Source organism: Prunus mume, linkage group LG6 (assembly GCF_029339155.1).
Source record: "Prunus mume cultivar Tortuosa linkage group LG6, ASM2933915v1, whole genome shotgun sequence".
Classification (NCBI taxonomy): domain Eukaryota; kingdom Viridiplantae; phylum Streptophyta; class Magnoliopsida; order Rosales; family Rosaceae; genus Prunus; species Prunus mume.
The window spans coordinates 15075933-15094858 of record NC_142703.1 but is presented as its reverse complement, the minus strand read 5'-3'; the positions used below and the strand labels follow the sequence as shown (position 1 = coordinate 15094858).

Sequence of the window (18926 nt, the reverse complement as noted above, 5' to 3'; positions counted from 1 at the left end):
AGATGTGTGTGAGTAGTGGCGATTGTATAAAAGTACCTGTCAGTGTTTAATGTTCTAAACAGCACACGAAGTACCCCCTTGGGAATACGCAAGGACTTCATAACTTCAGCCGTAGTAAGTATATATATAAGACAGTCAAAAACCCAAAAACAATGAAGTAGAATACATGATATGTTCTCCTCCTTATTTATAAGTAGAGTTTGTCGTCATAAGTTTCACAAGATATGACATAACGTGTGGAATAGTCAACCCCCATCCCCACACACATATAATGTCCTAGTCATTTCTTGTAGGGTGGAGCTGCACATGATGTTTCGTATGCATATGGTATCTTTTATGTGCAGAAACGTAATTGAGAGTGTAAACTTGATATAAATTGTTGGTCAATTAATAAGTTTTTAGAGTCAAATAGTCGTCGAACATGACATCTGAGCTCTCGTTGAGGATTTACTAGAAAACTATATAGAATTATATTACATGTATGTACATATAAATCCCCAAAACTTTCTTGATGCATTAATAGTTCGTGGGCATTACCAAATTCCGCTATCCCTACAACAAAAAGGATATATGAAGATGTGAAAAGGACCGCATTAAGCTCCATGTGGTTACACTTGAAATAGCTGGAGAGCCTATTGCATATATATATTAAGGTAATCCCAGATGTAAAATTTAACAACGTAAAACCATATGCATCAATTTGCATCATGAAATAACTATTCTTTTAGATTTTTATCCGAGGCAAACCAAAGAGCCTCTGGCCTTTATGGCCTCGTACATACCACAACCTGCAACTCCAAAACGATATAAATTATTTGGCCCAAATTTTGTTTTAAAATCTTTTTATTTTGTTCATACAAAAACAAAGCCCGTGACTATTGCCATAGATTTATAGTACACTATTAAGAGTAGGTGTGCCATCAACTCTTTCCTTCCACATCCACTTTCCCCCCAAAACAGAAAAAAGAAAAGAAAAAGAAAAAAAAGAATGAAGAAGAAGAAGAAGAAGCTTCACAGGTGTGATATCCTGGATTAAACTGTGAATCATAAATAAGGAAATGGCAGAAATCGCAATGAATTACTAACTATTAACTCTACTGCTCTGCACCTACAGCTTGAGGTTAGACTAGTCCTTGAGCTTTGTCTTTTTATTTTTATTTTTATACAAATAACATTAGAGCAATGAGAATCGAATATATGATCTCGGGTGCATCTAGGTAGATGCTTTTAACCTATGATCCCACTGCAACCTTGAGCTTCTTCAATAGTGCATCTCCATACTAGGCCTTAAAAGTTTGATTTATAGTTGGAGTTACAAAATAATTATATCTTCGCAGGACAAGAGTTCAATTATAATTCTTCCCTTCCAACTTGTAGGGTAAGAACAAATATGAAGCATTTTGTCACAAAATACAGATATTTTTGGGCTGGCTTCGGGTGTTATCGGTTGGAATGCTTGTCTTTTTGGGCCTTTGTATTTGTTTTGAATTGTACTGGCTCACTTCCAATCCACCTTTTATTGTGGGCCTTTTTTCTTTTTATTTTGTCCATTTGTATTTTTCCTTTGCTTTTCAATGAATTTTATTCTCTAATAACGGCCAAGTCATGAAACGCTGTTTTGATGCTCAATGCCAACCAATTATGTCTTGCAAAGGCAAATATTGGATTGAAGACACAAAATGCAAAATGCTTTCAGTAAATCATTTCCAAAATTTTGTTATCTGGAGGTGAGATATTTCTACCAAATTCCAAACGTCAAATCATTTCCAGTATGATCTTTCATCCCCAGCACCCAAATTTCTTTAAATTTTGAATTCAAGCTTCCAAGTTTTCAGAGAGAATATAGGTGGAGATTCTGCAAAAGCGAATCCTTGGTGTAAGTTGATTACTACAACGAAGGGTAAATATAAAGTGCAAGCTACACTAGAGTTAAGCATTGTCTATGTGTTTCGCTTAAACATTTGTGACGACGACTCCAACAACGAACACAGATGCGAATGGTCTGGCATATATCCAAAGACATGCATAGCAGATAATAGATTAGCATCCACAGTAGAGTGAAATTAGTAAAGGCAGCAAGCGCAGCATATAAACATGTCCCATCGAAATCTATGAAAGATCCATTTAGCACCTAATTGGATCATCCTCCTCGCATATGAGCACCTAATTCACCAAACTGATCATCAGCTTCTACAGTATCCTCAGAAAGGCGCACTGCATCCAGTTTCTGGTTCAGGACTTCAATGGCATTGAGTAACAACTGAGAAGCTTTGACCGCACCAGTAGATTCCACTGTGAAAATAAAACTATCTTCTTTTGCAATGATATCCACAAGCCCAGGCTTCCCCGTAGCTTCTGCTTTCTTGATCACTTGATCATCATAGGTGTATGCTTCAGGATCAACCACCACGACCTTTCAAAAGAAAAAGTTCAAAAAAGAAACAAAAAAAGAAAGAACATTGAGATAGGCCATCAGGAATTATGACACAGAATTGAAGCAATGGTGATACAATCACATCAGGGAAACTGTTATTGAACATCAAGGAAACTGTTATTGAAGTAATTTTTTTTTTCTTCATATTCTCATGGAAATGAACAATTTAAGCCTAAGCAAGCTGTAACAGAGACAATACAAGATTCAAATGAATTAGCTAACAAATCTGGGATCCGAATCCACTACCTAGATGACGTATATGTGTATAAAATGCACACCAAATTATTGTCTTGGAGCACTGGCCAGTTAAAGAGCACTTGCAATAGAATCCCTCTACTATTGGTGACTATAATTCAAACATACACAACATCATTTATCTGAAAATGGACAACTCAAAGACTTTTTGGCTGTCATATGAAATTTGAATGAATAGCTTTCATTTAAATAGGATTTTTATGAACTACCTTTAATGGAGCCAATAAAAATATATTTGGTATTCAGATCAACTGCCTCAAGATATTCCACATAATATACATGCAGCAATTCAAATATCATGGCATGACCAAAGATACAATAAAGGACTGCAAAATTTAGCGACATGAACCAGAACCTGAAAACTAGGTCCAAAAGCAAGCCCTGTAACCACCACTATAATCATCACTTGCATTCTACAGTGCCTCAATTACCCCTACCATCATAACCTGTGTGTTCCCTCCTAGAAACCACATCTTGCTAGAAACAGAATTTCAGACGCACAAGCTTAACAGAAGTAGTAAACATCTACCCACCTATAACTCATAAGATTGTATAACTACTGTCTACAATCTACTTAAGACAAAAACCTTTTGACGATTGGCTCTTCATTGGGGAACTTCCCCATTTCCAGAAGTTAAGCAGCATTAGGATAATACGAAATACAAGATTTCTACCTATCGAAAATAAAAAGGTTGATAACTAGAGGAAAAGTCAATTATAAATACAAATCGGGGAAAGGTGAACTCTAGACCCCTCCCGAGATAAAAAGAACTGCTACAAACAAATGTATTATAAGATGAAGTACCAATTAAACACATTCAGTGTCACTCCTGAGGAGAAGCAGTACATTAAACTTCCATCTCCTATTTCCCTTAAGAAGCACCAAGATACTTGATTACTTAGTAATATTCCATTAAATGTATCCTCATGCTTAGTAAGACCGAGCAGAAATCAAATGATGTATAATTGAACCACTAAGATAAGGATTCAGATAACCAGCACAGCAAGAATCTAAAGCAATGACCTTTACAAAATCAGATTATCACATCCGTTAAAAAGAAGCACAAACGTAAGAAACAACCAACCTTCTCGGTTTTAGGATCAAAGTCAAAGACTTTGGTAGGACTACTTTCAACCCAAGCCTTCTTCTCATCAAGAGTCAACATATCCATCAACTCCTCATAAGTGACAGTGGCTGCAGATGACTCAGCTCTTGCCCCCTTCGCAACTTCACAATGATAATCCCTCTAAAACCACACCAAAAGTAAAGTAACCCAATTTCAACAGCAAAACCATTCAACCATAGCCAAATAACAATTCACATTACGACGTCAAACAAATATTAGGGGAAAAGGACACATTACCATCTATTCCAAGAACAATACCAAAATCTTAAAAAACCCTATAAATAAGATATATATATATATATATATATATATAGAGAGAGAGAGAGAGAGAGAGAGAGAGAGAGAAGAACATACTTTTGTTCGGAAGATTCCATGCCGGCGGAATCGGAAAATCGACGGGGACGACGGTGTGGTCGGAGCTGAGAAGGTCCTTGCTAGTGACGTCTAGGGTTTGGCCGGAATGGCACTTGGCGCGAAGATGAAAATGGAAAGAAATGCATTTAAATGTTCTCAAAGTCTAAGGTGAGCCAAGGAGCCAATGAGATACACCTGCAATAACTCAAACATCATAGGACGACCAATCATACAATAAATGAGTGGAGGTACTTTGAAAATGTTATTGCTGGAAAGCCATATATCCACTTATGAGTGCTACATGAAAACTGCTGAATCTATTACTTTGGTAGTCATGACTCTTTCACCTTCCGTCTTCACAAGAATTACTCTGGGACCTACACGGTGTTCTGTTTCTTGAACTTGAATCCCGTCTATGAAATGCGAAGGCATATCCAAGAAGTCTAGATATTTTAGATTTTTGAGGTTACGGATGCCGAAGGGCACTTGTTGCAGTTGCGGACTTGGTCCAATTATCAAACTTTCAAGAAGAGGCAATGCTCCATTGTGAATTCTCATGAACTTTAAACTGTTCAAGTTTATAAGACTGAGCTCTTTCAATTTCGGAAATCCTTCTTCAAAATGCAGCTCCTCGCAACTAAATGCATCATAGATCAAAAGTTGCACTAAATTTGGTAGACCTTGTAGGACTTTTAAGGTATTGGGATCCCCTGCTAGTCTCGACCAAGATAAATCTAATCGAGTTAAAAAACTAGATCCTGCAATCCAATCAGGCAGCTTTTTTAGACGCCCTATCAAAATTAGAGTTTGAAGACGTTGAGGTGGAGGTGAGATAGACTGTAAATTAATAATTTCATCACCATTTATGGCTACAACTTCCAATGATTGCAAGTGAGACATCTTTCCAATGGAGGCGCATAGATCTTTCCCTTGTTTTCTAGCCAGTTTTTGAATGCCCAACCTTCTTAACTGCTTCAAATTCCCTATTTCTTTAACTAGGCTATCTGTTGCCTCCACAGTATACAGTTTTTGCAAGTTTCTCCAATGCTCGATCCCCTCATGAATCATCACAGCTCGTTTTGTAGTCCGACCCAGCTGTTTGTTGTTGTGCAGATTGTATGCTAAAAGATTTCTAAGCTTTGGAAGCTTATTGATTGAATATGGTATCTCATGCACTAGGGATTGCTTCAAATCTAGAGTCTCCAGGTTCGCAAGCTTCCCAATGGATTTCGGAAGAATCTTCACTCGTGTATTCCTCAAGCTCAAATACTTCAAGTGATACATGTATCCAACTTCCTCAGGGAGATGGTCAAGCAAACTATCTTCAAAGTCTAGTACTCTCAACAACTTGAATCTTTTGTACAAGTTTCTACAACTAGTCAAAGGATTTTGTGGCCCACCTATGCCATTGAAAAAACACAAGGAATGGGCACGAGAGCTTCCAATGCTACCAAAACTATTATATGCATTGCTATCAACAGATAGGTGCCTGGAATTTTCATTGAATCTTGAATCTTCTTCCAAAAATTGTGAGAAGCTCATATCTCGAGTCTTTAAAAGGATCACGGCCTCACGCATCACATCATGGACTTGACATTCTCTACGCACCCCTCTTTCATCAACATATGACACTTGTACTAGGCTTCTTTGAATAAGCTCAGCCAAGTATTCTTCCGCAACCTCTTCCAATGTTTTGCCTCTCTGCTCTTGTATAAACCCTTCAGCGATCCATTGCCGAATTAGTGTAGAACATCTCACGGGGCAATTTTCTGGATATGTCCCAAAGTATAAGAAGCAAGGTTTAAGTCGATGAGGTAAATCATGATAGCTAAAAGAAAGAATTTTTGTGACATTTGTTAAATGAGGATTAGACTCTAGCTCAGAGCCAAGACTATCATGTAATTTTCTCCATTGAGGCACATCCCCACCTCTGGTAGATAAAAGTCCACTTATAGCCACAATTGCAAGAGGCAATCCTCCACATCTGCTCACTATTGTAGTTGCAAATTTCTTCAACTCTGGTGGACAATATCCACTTGAATCTCGGAATGTCTTCTTGCAAAAGAGTTCCCATGCCTTATCTGGAGATAATGGCTCAAGGTCGTACACTTGATCAGAAAAAGCTTCTCTGCAAGAAGCAGCAACCTCACCCTTGCGTGTTGTGATAATTATTCTGCTACCATTGTTGTTATCAGGTAATGCAAGCTTTACACACCCCCACAAGTTTGTACTCCAAACATCATCAAAGACAACTGCATACCTCTTTTCCTTAAGATATCCTCGTAGGGTGTGAATCAACAATCTCAAATCCATTGTTTCAATTCCCTCTAGAACAGACTCATTCCTTGTCCTGTGGAATTCTGTGATCATGTTTCTTAGTATGTCTTCGTTCTTGTATGACTGTGACACTGTAATCCAAGCACGCCAATCAAACCATTCTATGAACCTTGAGTTGTCGAAGACTTTCTTGGCAAGAGTGGTTTTTCCTAGACCGCCCATTCCCACTATTGAACTAATTGAGCGTCTAGATGCTACCTCTCCTCCGATTGACCAACCTATTAATTTATCTCTCAAAGTTTGAATACCAACGAGTTCAGCTTCCTCTGTGTAAAGGGAAGTCATTTGTTGGTCAAATGACATGTTGTCTCTTCTTGAAGAGCTAAATGGAATTTCTTGTGTTGAATTGAAGCCATATGCTACACTTGTTTTCAAAATTTCGCGAATGCGTTTTTTGATAAGTTGAATCTTCAAGGATATCTCATGGCGTGTAAATAGCCCTCCGACAATGTGGGTCGTTTTATGAAGAAAACCACTCAATCCTTGTTTATCATGATTGCGTGCAACGTGATGCATGTATTCATCAATGACATCTTCTATATGACTAGCCATCTCTCTTGTTTGCTTCACCCAAGTTTTCACGCCGCTACTGTTGTTTGCCCTTTGTGCTTTTTCATCTGCATCCTTTAGGAAAGATGTCATGCTCTCTAGAAGATCTTTTATGCTTGTAACCTCGTCATGAATACCTCTCAGCAAATTCCCTTCTTCCGTTAACAATGAAACCAACTTGTCAATGACAATGATCACTGCAGTCTCGGCCATTGCTCAGCTCTCTAACGATATAAAATAAGACAAAAGAATTAAGTAAATTTAGGTTTTAGCCAAAAAAAAAATTTCACTTTTGGAAAAAGCCAAAACTTTTTCAAAAAAGACAGAAAAACCTCTCAACTTTCAAATCAAAGACATACAAATGTAAAGAATTCCTTAGGGAATCTAAAAATAAATAAGGGCAATTTTGTCCATTTTGGCTTCTTTTACAAAATTTCTCTCTCTTTTGTGTTTTTCTAAAGTCTCCCAAAGAATTATGTACGACATGTATTGAAAGATTGAACCAATTCTAAGTTTTGTGATATCTTATCTTGTTTAATACAAAGAAAATAGATAGTTATATATGTATTGGCAAAATGCCACTTGTAGTCCCTGTGGTTTCATTTTCGTCACTTTGGCAATTATGGCTTTCAATTCCAAGCAATTTGAGGACACTTCTCAATTTCCGTAAGAGTATTCCTACTTCCATTACAGCTTGAGGGTATTACTATAAAATCTTGCCATTTTAGGTACAAGAGACAGTGCCTCTTCTTCTTTATTTGAATTAGGCGACTGCAAACCAAATTGGGATTTAGGATTCGAGAAATTTTTTAATTTCCTCATTGCAATTTGTTCAATTGATAGAGGATTTCCAGTCGCCTAATTCAAATAAAAAAGAAGAGCCAACGTCTCTTGTATCTAAGATGGCAAGATTTGGCGGTAATACTCCTCAAGCCCTAATGGAAGAGGAAGAATCTGACAAAAATTGAGAAGTGTTCTCAAATTGATTGGAATTGAGAACCACATTGGCAAAAGTGACGAAATTGAAACCACAGGGACTAAAATTGATGTTTTGTCATATATATTTGTTGTATTTTCTCTCATAGTTATTTACACTAACATCCCTTGAGCTTTTCAGTATTTTCATAAAACTCCTTAAGGTTTTCGGTGTTTTCACAAAACTCCCCGAGGTTTCAAAAATTACACGAACACCCCCTGAGGTTTTAAATTATTTTCACAAAACACATTTTTGTTTATTTTCACAAAACCCATTTTTGTTTTTTTTTGGTCCAAAAATTGATGATTTTATATCATGATAATAAAAATTCTGCTAATGACAAATTTAGCTTTTGAGATTAGATTGCACATACATTTATTTAGGTTAACTTTGTCATTTGCATGAGTTCTTTTTTTTCCTTTTTTATTTATTTATGAAATCATCAATTTGAATGATCAACAAAAATCAATGAAAATGGATTTTGTGAAAACATTTTAAAACTTTCGGGATGTTAGTATAATTTCCGAAACCTTAGAGGTTTTGTGAAAAATCCCAATAACCACATAGGTGTTGATGTATTTTCTGAAACCTTTGAGATTTTGTGCAAAACCCAAAAAGCATGGGGTGTTAGTGGCAATAACTATTTCTCTCTCTTATGAGTTATGGTCCAAGTCCTACTTTCAGACCAAAAAGAAAAAGCTGTCTTATGGGAACGATGTTACCAGTGTGGTCAATCGATCACTAAATTATCTTATGGGAACGATGTTACCAGTTTAATTAGAGCTAAAGCCTAACTTCAAGAAAAACGAAATACTCTGAGAACACTAATAAGCAATCAAAGAAATAATAACATACATCTAAAATGATCGAAAGAGACAGTAGACTGGACTTACGAGAAGAGAGATGAAGGCAGGACGTGTTGTGTTGGAGAAGGGAGCAGACGATAAGCAGAGTAGCAGAGGTACCAATTTTGAAAAGCGAAAAGCAGAGAATTTGTAAAGGAGAAGGTCAAAGTTTGAAAGATGAAAATATATTGATGGTGAGGAGGTGTACTTCCTCTAGAACAGGAGTGCTGAGATGAGGGTTGTGTATATTTAATTTCATTCTCCTCTGGTGTGCGCTTGATCACTCTGACTATTACCATCTGGTTGACTAACTTAATCACAACAGATTTTCTTATTATAATGAGTAAAGGAGTCGACTTGTTCAAAAGGGAAGTCGTTTTAGAATTCTGGCTTTAGGACTTGTTCTCTTTTTCTTTTGAGCCAGTGGTGTTTTTGGAGATCTTTCCTCTGTGTACGTGGTGCACAAGTTTTTTTAATTTTTTTATTGTGTTCAATTGGAAAAAATGAGTGCATATGTTGCATTAACTAGCAAAAGAAAAGGCTTCAATTTCAACACTCATCATCTTGCCAAACAAGGAAAAAAGAAAGGATCTCACTTCTCATTTTGTAAATCTATAAAATAAAACTCAATCTGTTGCCAAATAACATATTTGGACAGAGCTATAACATGGCCAATAACTTGGCATTACAACTTGGGATTTAATCTCTCTCAATCAAGCTTCTGAGTTAATTCAGCCATGGCTTCTCTCACTCTTCATGACAGTCCAACATTTTTCAGCTCCCATACATCACTTCTTCAGTGCAGGACCACTCTAGATGACACTTCTAAAAACATCAGAACTTCTGCAAAAAGTTTCAAAGAAATTTGTAATGAAATATTAAGAGAATTTATCAAGTCCAATGCGTCTTGAGCTTCCAAGTGGTGCGAAATGGAAAATAAAACTCACAATATGCAATTGGTTTAAAACAAGGGTTGGCCAAAGTTTTGCTCTCTTGACTTGTCTAATTGGCTAGTATTTGGATATGAAGGGAACTCAAAATTCCACGTTTTTCTATTTGATAGAAGTGCTACGTACAGAGGTAGAATATCCCATAACAAAGCCCGAGATTGAAGAAACGGATTATAAAGAAGAAGATGATGATAAGTCTATTGAAATCTTGGATGGTTTTCGACCCCACCCAAGAAAAGCAAGCGAGAAATCTCCATTGCCATGTCCTCAGCGGCACAAGAAAATGAGTCAATGTGGCAAAGCATAATCCAACATCAACTTTACACCAACAAGGAGTCAAACTTCTGAAATGATGTTTGAGAACTCACTGAGAACCAAGGCTTCAGATTGCTTCAAATCAGAAATGAAAAGACCATAATTGTCATTGATGAAAAGACCATAATCGTCACTCAAATTATTGCTCCTGACAAATGCCCTCCAACCTTGCTGGAATTGAGCCTTCGGTTTTGAATATGTGAACTTAACAGACCAAGTTCCTCCGTCCAACACCTTAAGTATGGCATTACCAGCAGGCTGCTTCATAAGATGCCTCTTACCAAACCCTACTGGCAGTCTTTAAATAAAAAAAATAAAACAATAAAAAAAAAAGAAAAAGAAAAAGGAAAGCAGGATATTAAGACAATAAGAACAGATTTGAAGAGAAAACATTGATTTATGATTTTGCTTAATACTTTTCACGCTACGACCTTAAATTAGAATATCAAAATGGTTGAAATATTTTTATAGAAAGCTTACCAAAAGACCTTTCTGGAGGTACGATGGATGCATTACAACAGTGAAAGAAGGGCTTGCAGATTCAAAAGCAATAGCTCTTTGAAGAGCTATAGCTTTTCCACTTGTGTAGTTGATGCATGCATCCTCCCAACACCATCTTTGACATTTGGTGCTGCTAATGGAGATTTATCCCCTGATTTTGGGCAGGGGGGAAAATTGTCCAAAGTTTCAACACAATCATCATCTGATTCATCTTCCCCTGTTTAAGATTTTAATAGGAATTATTGCAAACTAGAACATAATGAGACAAAACACAATAAGGTAAGAAACAAAAGAAGAAGAAAAAATGCATAATTCCTTACTTTTCATTTCTGATTTGGAGCAATCGGAGGCCTTGTTTCTCAGTAAGTTCTCAAACATCATTTCAGAAGTTTGAGTCCTTATTGGTCTAAAGTTGATGTTGCATATTCTGCTTTACACATCTTGTCATTTTCTTGTGCGGCTGAGGACATGGCAATGGAGATTTCTCCCTTGCTTTTCTTGGGCAGGGTCGAAAACCATCCAAGATTTTAACAAAGTTATGATCATCTTCTTCTTCATAATCAGTTTCTTCTATCTCGGGATTTCTTATTCTACCTCTGTAGCGTTTCTACCAAACATAAAAACATGGAATTTGAGTTCCATTCATATCCAAAGACTAGCCAATTAGCTTAGCCAAGTGCGCAAAACTTGGAGAACTCTATCGAACCCTTGCCTTAAACCAAACCCCATCATTATTGCATCTTCTGAATTCTATGTCCCATTCTACACCACTTGGAAGTTTAAGATGTACTGGAGTTGATAAATGCTCTCCGTGTTTCATCACAAACTTCATTGGAATTTTCTGCACAACAGAACATGTTAAAGCTTCAATGAAAATAACAAAAGAACTGAATATCTCAAAAATCAAAAAACATTCTTAGCATATATATATATATATAGAGAGAGAGAGAGAGAGAGAGAGAGAGGTGCTTACCATTCTGATGGTTTTAGAAGCGTCATCTAGAATGGAAGCGGGGTATGGGATGGGAGCTGAAAATGTTGAACTGTCATGAAGAGTGAGAAGCCATAGCTGAATTAACTCAAAAGCTTGATGGAGAGATGTTTGTCCTTTTATGAACATGAAGATTGAAGATTAGGGATTGAACAAACATTATGTTTAGTTTCATCAGTTTCCAACTGAGGAGCTGTGAGGAACTAGTTCTTCAATTGTGGTAACGACAGCTGTTTGGTTTTGGAGATTTTAAAGAGAAGAAGCTCTTTGAGAAAGACAAAACAGAGCAAGGATCCTCTTGTTTCATTAAGCCAGCTGGAAAAGTGACAAACAGAGCCAACAACGTCCAAATCAGCAAGAACGCATCACGATTTGGAAAGACAAGACCTGGTACAAATTTCAATAAGCTCTCCCTACTATAGAAATTGGCCATTTTTCAATACTTGACGCTAGACATGTGAGATACATGTAGCTGGGTCAGAAGTGCAGCTGCAATCAGAACCCTGAACTAATTTGATTGACCCAATACAAAACAAGCAAAGTATACGATTGACACAGTTGCTTCAAACACAAGCTACCACGGATGTCAAACATTACAATTGGAACCAAGAGATTACATGTAGCAGTTGTTTAGTTGTTGTGTTGCGTGTACAACATGCATGTGGCATAAAAATCTTCAGTTAAAAGAAGGGAGTTGTGGGTGATTAATTCATAGTGGGAGGGGAAATTATTCATCACATTCGGCAGGCAATGCATTAACCCTTAAAACAATAAATGCATACAATTTTTTCCTTTTTTTATAATCGATATCAATGTTTTAAAATGCGAGACGTAGAGATGAGGCATTTTTAGTCTGCTATGCGAGGCGTAAACCTTGAAGCAGTGAGGCGTAAGCTTTTTGAACATTAATTTAATTTAATAAAAAATATATATAAATAATGCAATATAGATAAATTACACTACTAATCCTTATTGAGCCAAAATATTCTATCAAATATAAGTATTAATTGTCATTTAAGCGTAATAATCAATCTCAAAACATAAAATACTTATTCAACATTATAATTTTTTTTTTTAAAACAACTCAATTCATGCATCTCACTCCTCATCACGAAACATCTAATGTTATGATATTTGGCATTTATATGTGGACTTGAGTGTTATTTTTAGTATATTGTGTTGTTTGGGAAAAAAAATATTATATATATATATATGAATCTAGTACAAAGAGAATTGCATACCAAAAAAGAGAGAGGCTTCAACTTATGGAGAGAATTAAAATTAATGCAAATTATCGTATTAGGGATATACATATAGGTCCATTAATCTATTTATTTAGAAGGAAAAAAAGGGAAGTATGGGATTAGGGATATACATATATATAGGTCAGGCCAAAAAAAAAAAGTGTTAGTTATAGGTCTGTATGTTAAATATATTATTTTTTAAATAAAAAAACTAAAAATGATTTGGATGCTGATCAAACGCACGTTCCTCTTAAAAGGGGTGCTTTAAAATCAAAACGAGGCGTTCAACTTAGTTTTGGACTATGTAACGACGACGTTCCATTGGGAAAAAAACCCTAAAAAAGAAACGCGCAGTTGTCTTCTTCCTCGCGCAGATGAGCTTCGCCTTCCCACAAAGCGGCGCTTCACAACGCCTCCCTACGCCTTGCCGTCGACGTGCATGCTAAGCGTGCAGACGGCTAACAAGCAGACGCCTAAGGCGATTTGCTAACGCCTCGCTCCGATGCGCGCTCCGACGTGTGCCTACGCATGCCTTTGAAAACATTGATCGATATTGAGGGAGAGGAGGGGGATTCGAACCAAGGATCTCGGATGTAGGGATAAATGCTCTTACTCATTTGGCCCTTACAAATGCATACAATTTTTAGAATAAATGTTTTCAGAGTCCAATATGAGCCAATCAGCCCTTGGCACCTATGATTACATAAAAATGAGAAAATAAACTACTCGTACATGTTGATGTTGGAAAGCCTTATCTACACTTAAACTCTAACATGGATTCAATTATTAATGTGATAATAAATCATCGATGTAATTAACTTCATGAGGTTGAATCACAGCCATCCATCAAGATTAAAATTCAAATTAGAAGACATAACAATTCTTGGTTTTATATCATTTAAACCAAAACTTAAAAACCCTCTAGACCTTCACTAGATTATTGATGCAACAGGTTTCTGCAATTGCCAAATAGTGGGAAGAAAACAGTTTAATTATTAATTATTCATGCACAAATTCAAATTGACACATTAAATTGGAGTCTGGCATGAGTGCTTGTTATTTGTTTCCATGAACTCTATTTCCCCTTGAGACAAGACAAAATGATTGTCTATCTCTTGCACACAACACCTTGACCATCCATTCCACTTGCACAGCTCAAGCTTGGCAACTCCAAACCCTCCAAAGAATTAGCTTCACTTCCAGAGCCAACACTGCCACCATTAAACCTTGCAATGGTGCAATCCGTGGAGAAAAGGCTGGAAGTTTCAAACTCTCTATCCCCTCCCATCACCGGCATGTTGGCTCCAATGTTGACCCGGCTCACATAATCGGGTCTGTAAGTTTGACCCAACACACCACTCACTTGGTTGCTCAAAGAGAAGAACTTAAACCCAAGATCAAGATGAGCAAATGTGTCATCTTTGGTAATGCCATAGTTGTGAATCCTTGAGTCTTCTTCAGTTATGGGCACAACCTTGGCTGTGATCCTAAAGCTCCCTTCAACTTCAACCATCACATTGTTGGTGCCACCCACCCTGGTAAGGGATACAGCTGGGACACTCGTGGATTGCCACCTGGCGCCTTCGGATTCAGGAAGGGTGATGAGCTCGCCATCAAAGGAGAGGGCAAGGCGGTCAGCATAGTCGTCCCACATGGCGGTCTTTTGGGCACTGAGGAAGAGCTGGTGTTTGCCAAAGAGGATGGCAATAGACTGGACCCAAGTGAAGTCCCTCTTCATGTTGTGGTTGCGCCTGCCGATGAAGTGAGCGTTGATGTGGAGGTTGGGGTCGGATAAGAGGCAGAAATCGCGGTCTTTCTTGCCGTGGAAGTAAAAGGTGATGCCATCGCCGCCTATGAAACGGGGGTCTTGGCACACTGCTCCTGGCTGATCACACTCTGCGCCATTTACCAAAAGAGAAAGAAAAGTATTTTCAGAACTAATATATAAAAATTTATCCTAGTTACTTGCTCATTGAATTATCACTACCCTTCTTATTTGAAAGTTTTGAGACCACATTAGCTTATCATAATATGTGATCATGACTAATCATAAAGATAAATGTGAGAGGAGACTTACTGCAGACGGGTTTGCAAGCGACACAGTCAACCTCACATCCACCAGGGCAAGAACTGGGGCATACATGTTCTATGTTGTAACATTGGGGGTAGTACTTGTTCTTGCACTTGGCCTTCTTTGGTGAGGTAGGAGGAGTTGGAGGAGGAGAAGAGGAAGTAGGTGGAGATGGTGTAGGAGTTGATGGAGGAGGAGAAGAAGTAGGTGGAGACGGCACAGGAGGTGAAGGAGTATGAGGAGGTGATTGGTAATGTGGTGTCGGCAGTGGTGGGGAAGGTGAAGGCGAGAGAGTAGGAGGGGTTGGAGTTGTAGTTGGTGGTGTTGGAGATGGAGTTGGGGGTGTGGGGGTTGGTGGAGATGGTGGTGGAGTTGGTTTAGCTTGAGGAGGAGGAGGGGAATAATATGTTGGTGGTGGAGTTGGTTTAGCTTGAGGAGGAGGAGGAGAATAATATGTTGGTGGTGTAGGTGAAGTGGTGGGAGAAACAGGTGGAGGAGGGCTTGAGGCCCCAGAACAGATGGGCTTACAAGAGACACACTCCACTGTGCATTTATCAGGGCAAAACTTCGGGCACACATGCACAAGATTGTAACAATGCTTGTATTTTTTAATCAAACACCTTGCATTGCTTGGATTCTTAGCAATCCCTGGAGGAGTTTTTGCCTCTGCAGCTGCCATCAGCATCAGCAGGAGAATTGGAACAACAACTTGCATTTTGAAATGAGCCATTTGGAGCAAAACCCTTGAATTAGTTCTCAGTATATTCAAGGGAATTCAATTTGGTGTGTTTGAGTGAGAAACCCACTGTTTAAATGCCCCTATTTATAAGATCAAAAAGGACCTATCTGTTCCCTAATATTTCGGATCATAAACTTCACAAGTCACTTCCACATGGTATCTTAAAAAGTCAAATCACATTGACTCCCTCTGCACAACATTTGTTATAATCGCTTGATGTTGCCTTGCAAATGGCATCACTTGCACATGAAGGAAAAAAGAAAACACTTCAAAACTTCTTCTCTTTTTCCATGGCTTTTCTTCTTTTACTGGCTACATAAATGGTATGGCTTACGCGACCCAATTAAGCTTTACAACCATGCAGTATGGTTTATGAGTTAAGGCACCAGAACAGTTCACACCACTAAAAGCCTACATCAGAATTATGATAATTAATAAGCATCTACATGCCCAGGTTCAGTTTTTCACTTTCATTTTAAGCAATTATCTGACCGACCCTACAATAATTCAGTATTTGAATAATGATATGATGGTTTTGAAGTAATGAATTAATCAGGTTATTAGAAAAAGAAATGAGTTATTCAATTGAATTTGACAAATGAGTTCAAATATATGCATGGAAATGATAATAAGTTTATAGCTCCTCTCATGCGTTAACCAATTGATCCTTACTCATCCATTATCCTTTAAACATGCAATTAAACCTTTTTTTTTTTTTTTAGTATAAGTGATAGTCTAAACTACAGCCTACATGAGAGGGGGCACAACTAAGATGTCATGGGGGTTCGAACCTAAGACCTCTGATCTACAAGTTAAGGTCATTTTCCACAGAGCTAGACCCCATTAAAAAGCAAACAATGTAATTGATCTGCTATACGTGCCACTATATATTCTGAGAAGATGGTCCATATTTAGGTAGTAATTAAAGGACAGAATTGGTTTTTATTTCCAATTATACTTCCATCTATATAGCTAATAAAGTTATTTCTTGCTAGTCATATATATATATATAAAGGTTTTTTTAGTCAAAAGCCATACAGTTCCTTGCTCGTGATTATAAAGCTACTTCAGTTACTTTACTTGAGTTACTTTTAGTTTACTAAGGTTTAGATTTTGTCTATTTAAGATGGCCTTTGCATCGTTTGCAATCAGAATGAAAAAGTTTAGTTTTCCTAGTTTCAAATTGTTCTGTCAGAAACAATGATCTGAAGAACAGCAGAGTGTGAGCGAAGCCAGGAACTATTCTTGTAAGCCAACATTCTCATAAGCCTATGTTTTAATAAAAGTATTTTGAGTAATTTAAAACTATCATTATGTTCATATGCTCAATATTTGTTTTTTCATTAATAAGATTCATGCATAAATTACGTCTTTTTTATTATGTTTGTTTTACCACTATCTGTAATTTATCCTTCTGGTTCTAGACTTTTTCTGGTATCAGAGCCGTAAGAGTTGTGAGAGTTTGAGTCTAAGTTGCAACTCATCCAACCCGAGTGGCTGTTTTAGGATTTCTGAGTTGAAGTCTTTAGTTTCTTCTTTTCTTTCTTTTGTTCTCCGAGTTACTTTTTGGCTTTCTCCCTTAAGGTCTGACCCGTGAGTCCTTTTTCCAAACAATAAGTCCCAGGGTGTGGCACGAGCGGTGGGCAGGAGACAGAGAGCTTGGGAGAGTACTAATAGGTTTCTTGTAGAATAAATAGTAAAGTTAAGAATTAACTATTTATCTTCTTCTTCATTCTTCCAACCCATACACTTGAGTAAAATGAGTCGCCTCTTTAGAACAAATTCTTGTAGTTCGAGTAGCTCTAGAACCTCTATAGGACGTATGCCTGAAATTGTAAATGAAGAACAATTCGAGTATAATTCTAATAATGATAATGAACAATTAGATTTTAGAGATTGGAATATACCTAAAATCCCTAGCCAAAATATTTATAAGAAAAAATGGTCTTTATCTACATTTAATTCAACTACACATGTTAAGACTGTAGAACAAGTTTATGCTTTAAGTAAAGAACATGAGTCTTGTCAGTTACTTAATTTAGATTCTATTAAAAAACACAAGCATGATGGTAATAATTTTCTACATATTGGTCTTGTTCAAGTTGTTGTTAAGCCATTAACTAGATTAGGATTACAAGCTTCCATATTGTTATGTTTACGTGATGCACGATTTACTGAATTTAATGATAGTGTGCTTGGAATGATTGAGTCCAGTTTATGCAATGGTCCAGTACATTTTGATTGCTATCCTGATTTCACTGTTAGCCTAAATGATCCTCATATTCTTAAGACTTTAACCTTAAATATTAAGACCTTTGGTTATAATGTCCTTCCAGGTACCCAACCCTTAGCATTAGTTTACAGAATTTATTATAAGGTTACAGGTACAAATATGAATTTTCAAGCTTTAAATAAAAGCCCTAAAGACCAGACACTCCTAATACAGAGTTGTACGCCTGATGCTAATATAAGAATTCCACATACTGTTAAATGGTCTGAAATTAGTTTACCTAAAGATTGGACCCTAGTTACTGAAACCCAACCTGTCCCTATCCAGCGTAGTCTGAATAATTTAGATTATATCCACCAATACTTAGATGGTACCGTCAAAATTAACTTTGGTAAGGCGCCTAAGTCCGCCGTTAAATTACAACAGTTACCTACACCAAGCCCATCTAAAAGACATAAGTCAGCCAGACATTCCTTTGCTACCTCTTCCTCTACCCAAGAGAGAGATTTAGAAATAGAACGAGACTTGATAGATCTCAAATTGCATTCTCTAAGGAAAAAAGCCCAGGTTAATCAACCCTGTTATGAAACCCTACCTCACACAGCCAATCAATCTAAACCAGAGTCTCCCTCTACTTCACCTACCCAAATCGTTTTCCTTGCAAGTGAGATAGCTAATGCCCATATTTATGACATAGATAAACAATTGCAGGTCCTTTGCAAACCTGAGTCATTTAAGATTAACTGGAAACCCTAGATAAGCACCTTTATGACCCTAGTAATAAAAGCAGAAGAGACATATATCACCAAATTATTCCTGATAAAAACCGGAGACAAGAGATATTTAATGCCTGGAAAAATCATATGCGTTCTGAGAAGATAGAAATTTATTATCTTGATTTTGTAGAAAGCCGCTATATATCTAATGAATTAAAAACTTTGACTAAAGAAAAATGGACAAAATTTGACAAGTCTGAGATTATGGCTAGTCACCCTCCAGTAGAAACTA

At 37.2% G+C, this 18926-nt stretch overlaps 2 protein-coding genes and 1 pseudogene across 3 annotated transcripts; all 3 read right to left on the bottom strand.

The window, feature by feature from the left end:
- Positions 1 to 1990: 1990 nt before the first annotated feature.
- LOC103335353 (DNA-directed RNA polymerases II, IV and V subunit 3-like) lies at positions 1991 to 4386 on the bottom strand (annotated as a pseudogene). The gene is made up of 4 exons (XR_016128128.1): positions 4366 to 4386; positions 4171 to 4333; positions 3775 to 3936; positions 1991 to 2413 (listed from the first exon to the last, which is right to left on the bottom strand). The product of XR_016128128.1 is annotated as a DNA-directed RNA polymerases II, IV and V subunit 3-like (transcript).
- Positions 4328 to 9114, bottom strand: LOC148916224 (disease resistance protein RPM1-like). Its single transcript, XM_089054740.1, has 2 exons — positions 8926 to 9114; positions 4328 to 7280 (listed from the first exon to the last, which is right to left on the bottom strand). Exon 2 carries the CDS (start codon positions 7267 to 7269, stop codon positions 4468 to 4470), a length of 2802 nt encoding a protein of 933 aa, XP_088910866.1. The 5' UTR covers positions 7270 to 7280; positions 8926 to 9114; the 3' UTR covers positions 4328 to 4467.
- A 4592-nt stretch (positions 9115 to 13706) lies between these two features.
- LOC103335354 (late embryogenesis abundant protein-related / LEA protein-like protein) lies at positions 13707 to 16517 on the bottom strand. Its single transcript, XM_008238361.2, has 2 exons — positions 14956 to 16517; positions 13707 to 14774 (listed from the first exon to the last, which is right to left on the bottom strand). Exons 1-2 carry the CDS (start codon positions 15677 to 15679, stop codon positions 13987 to 13989), a joined length of 1512 nt encoding a protein of 503 aa, XP_008236583.2. The 5' UTR covers positions 15680 to 16517; the 3' UTR covers positions 13707 to 13986.
- Positions 16518 to 18926: the final 2409 nt, after the last annotated feature.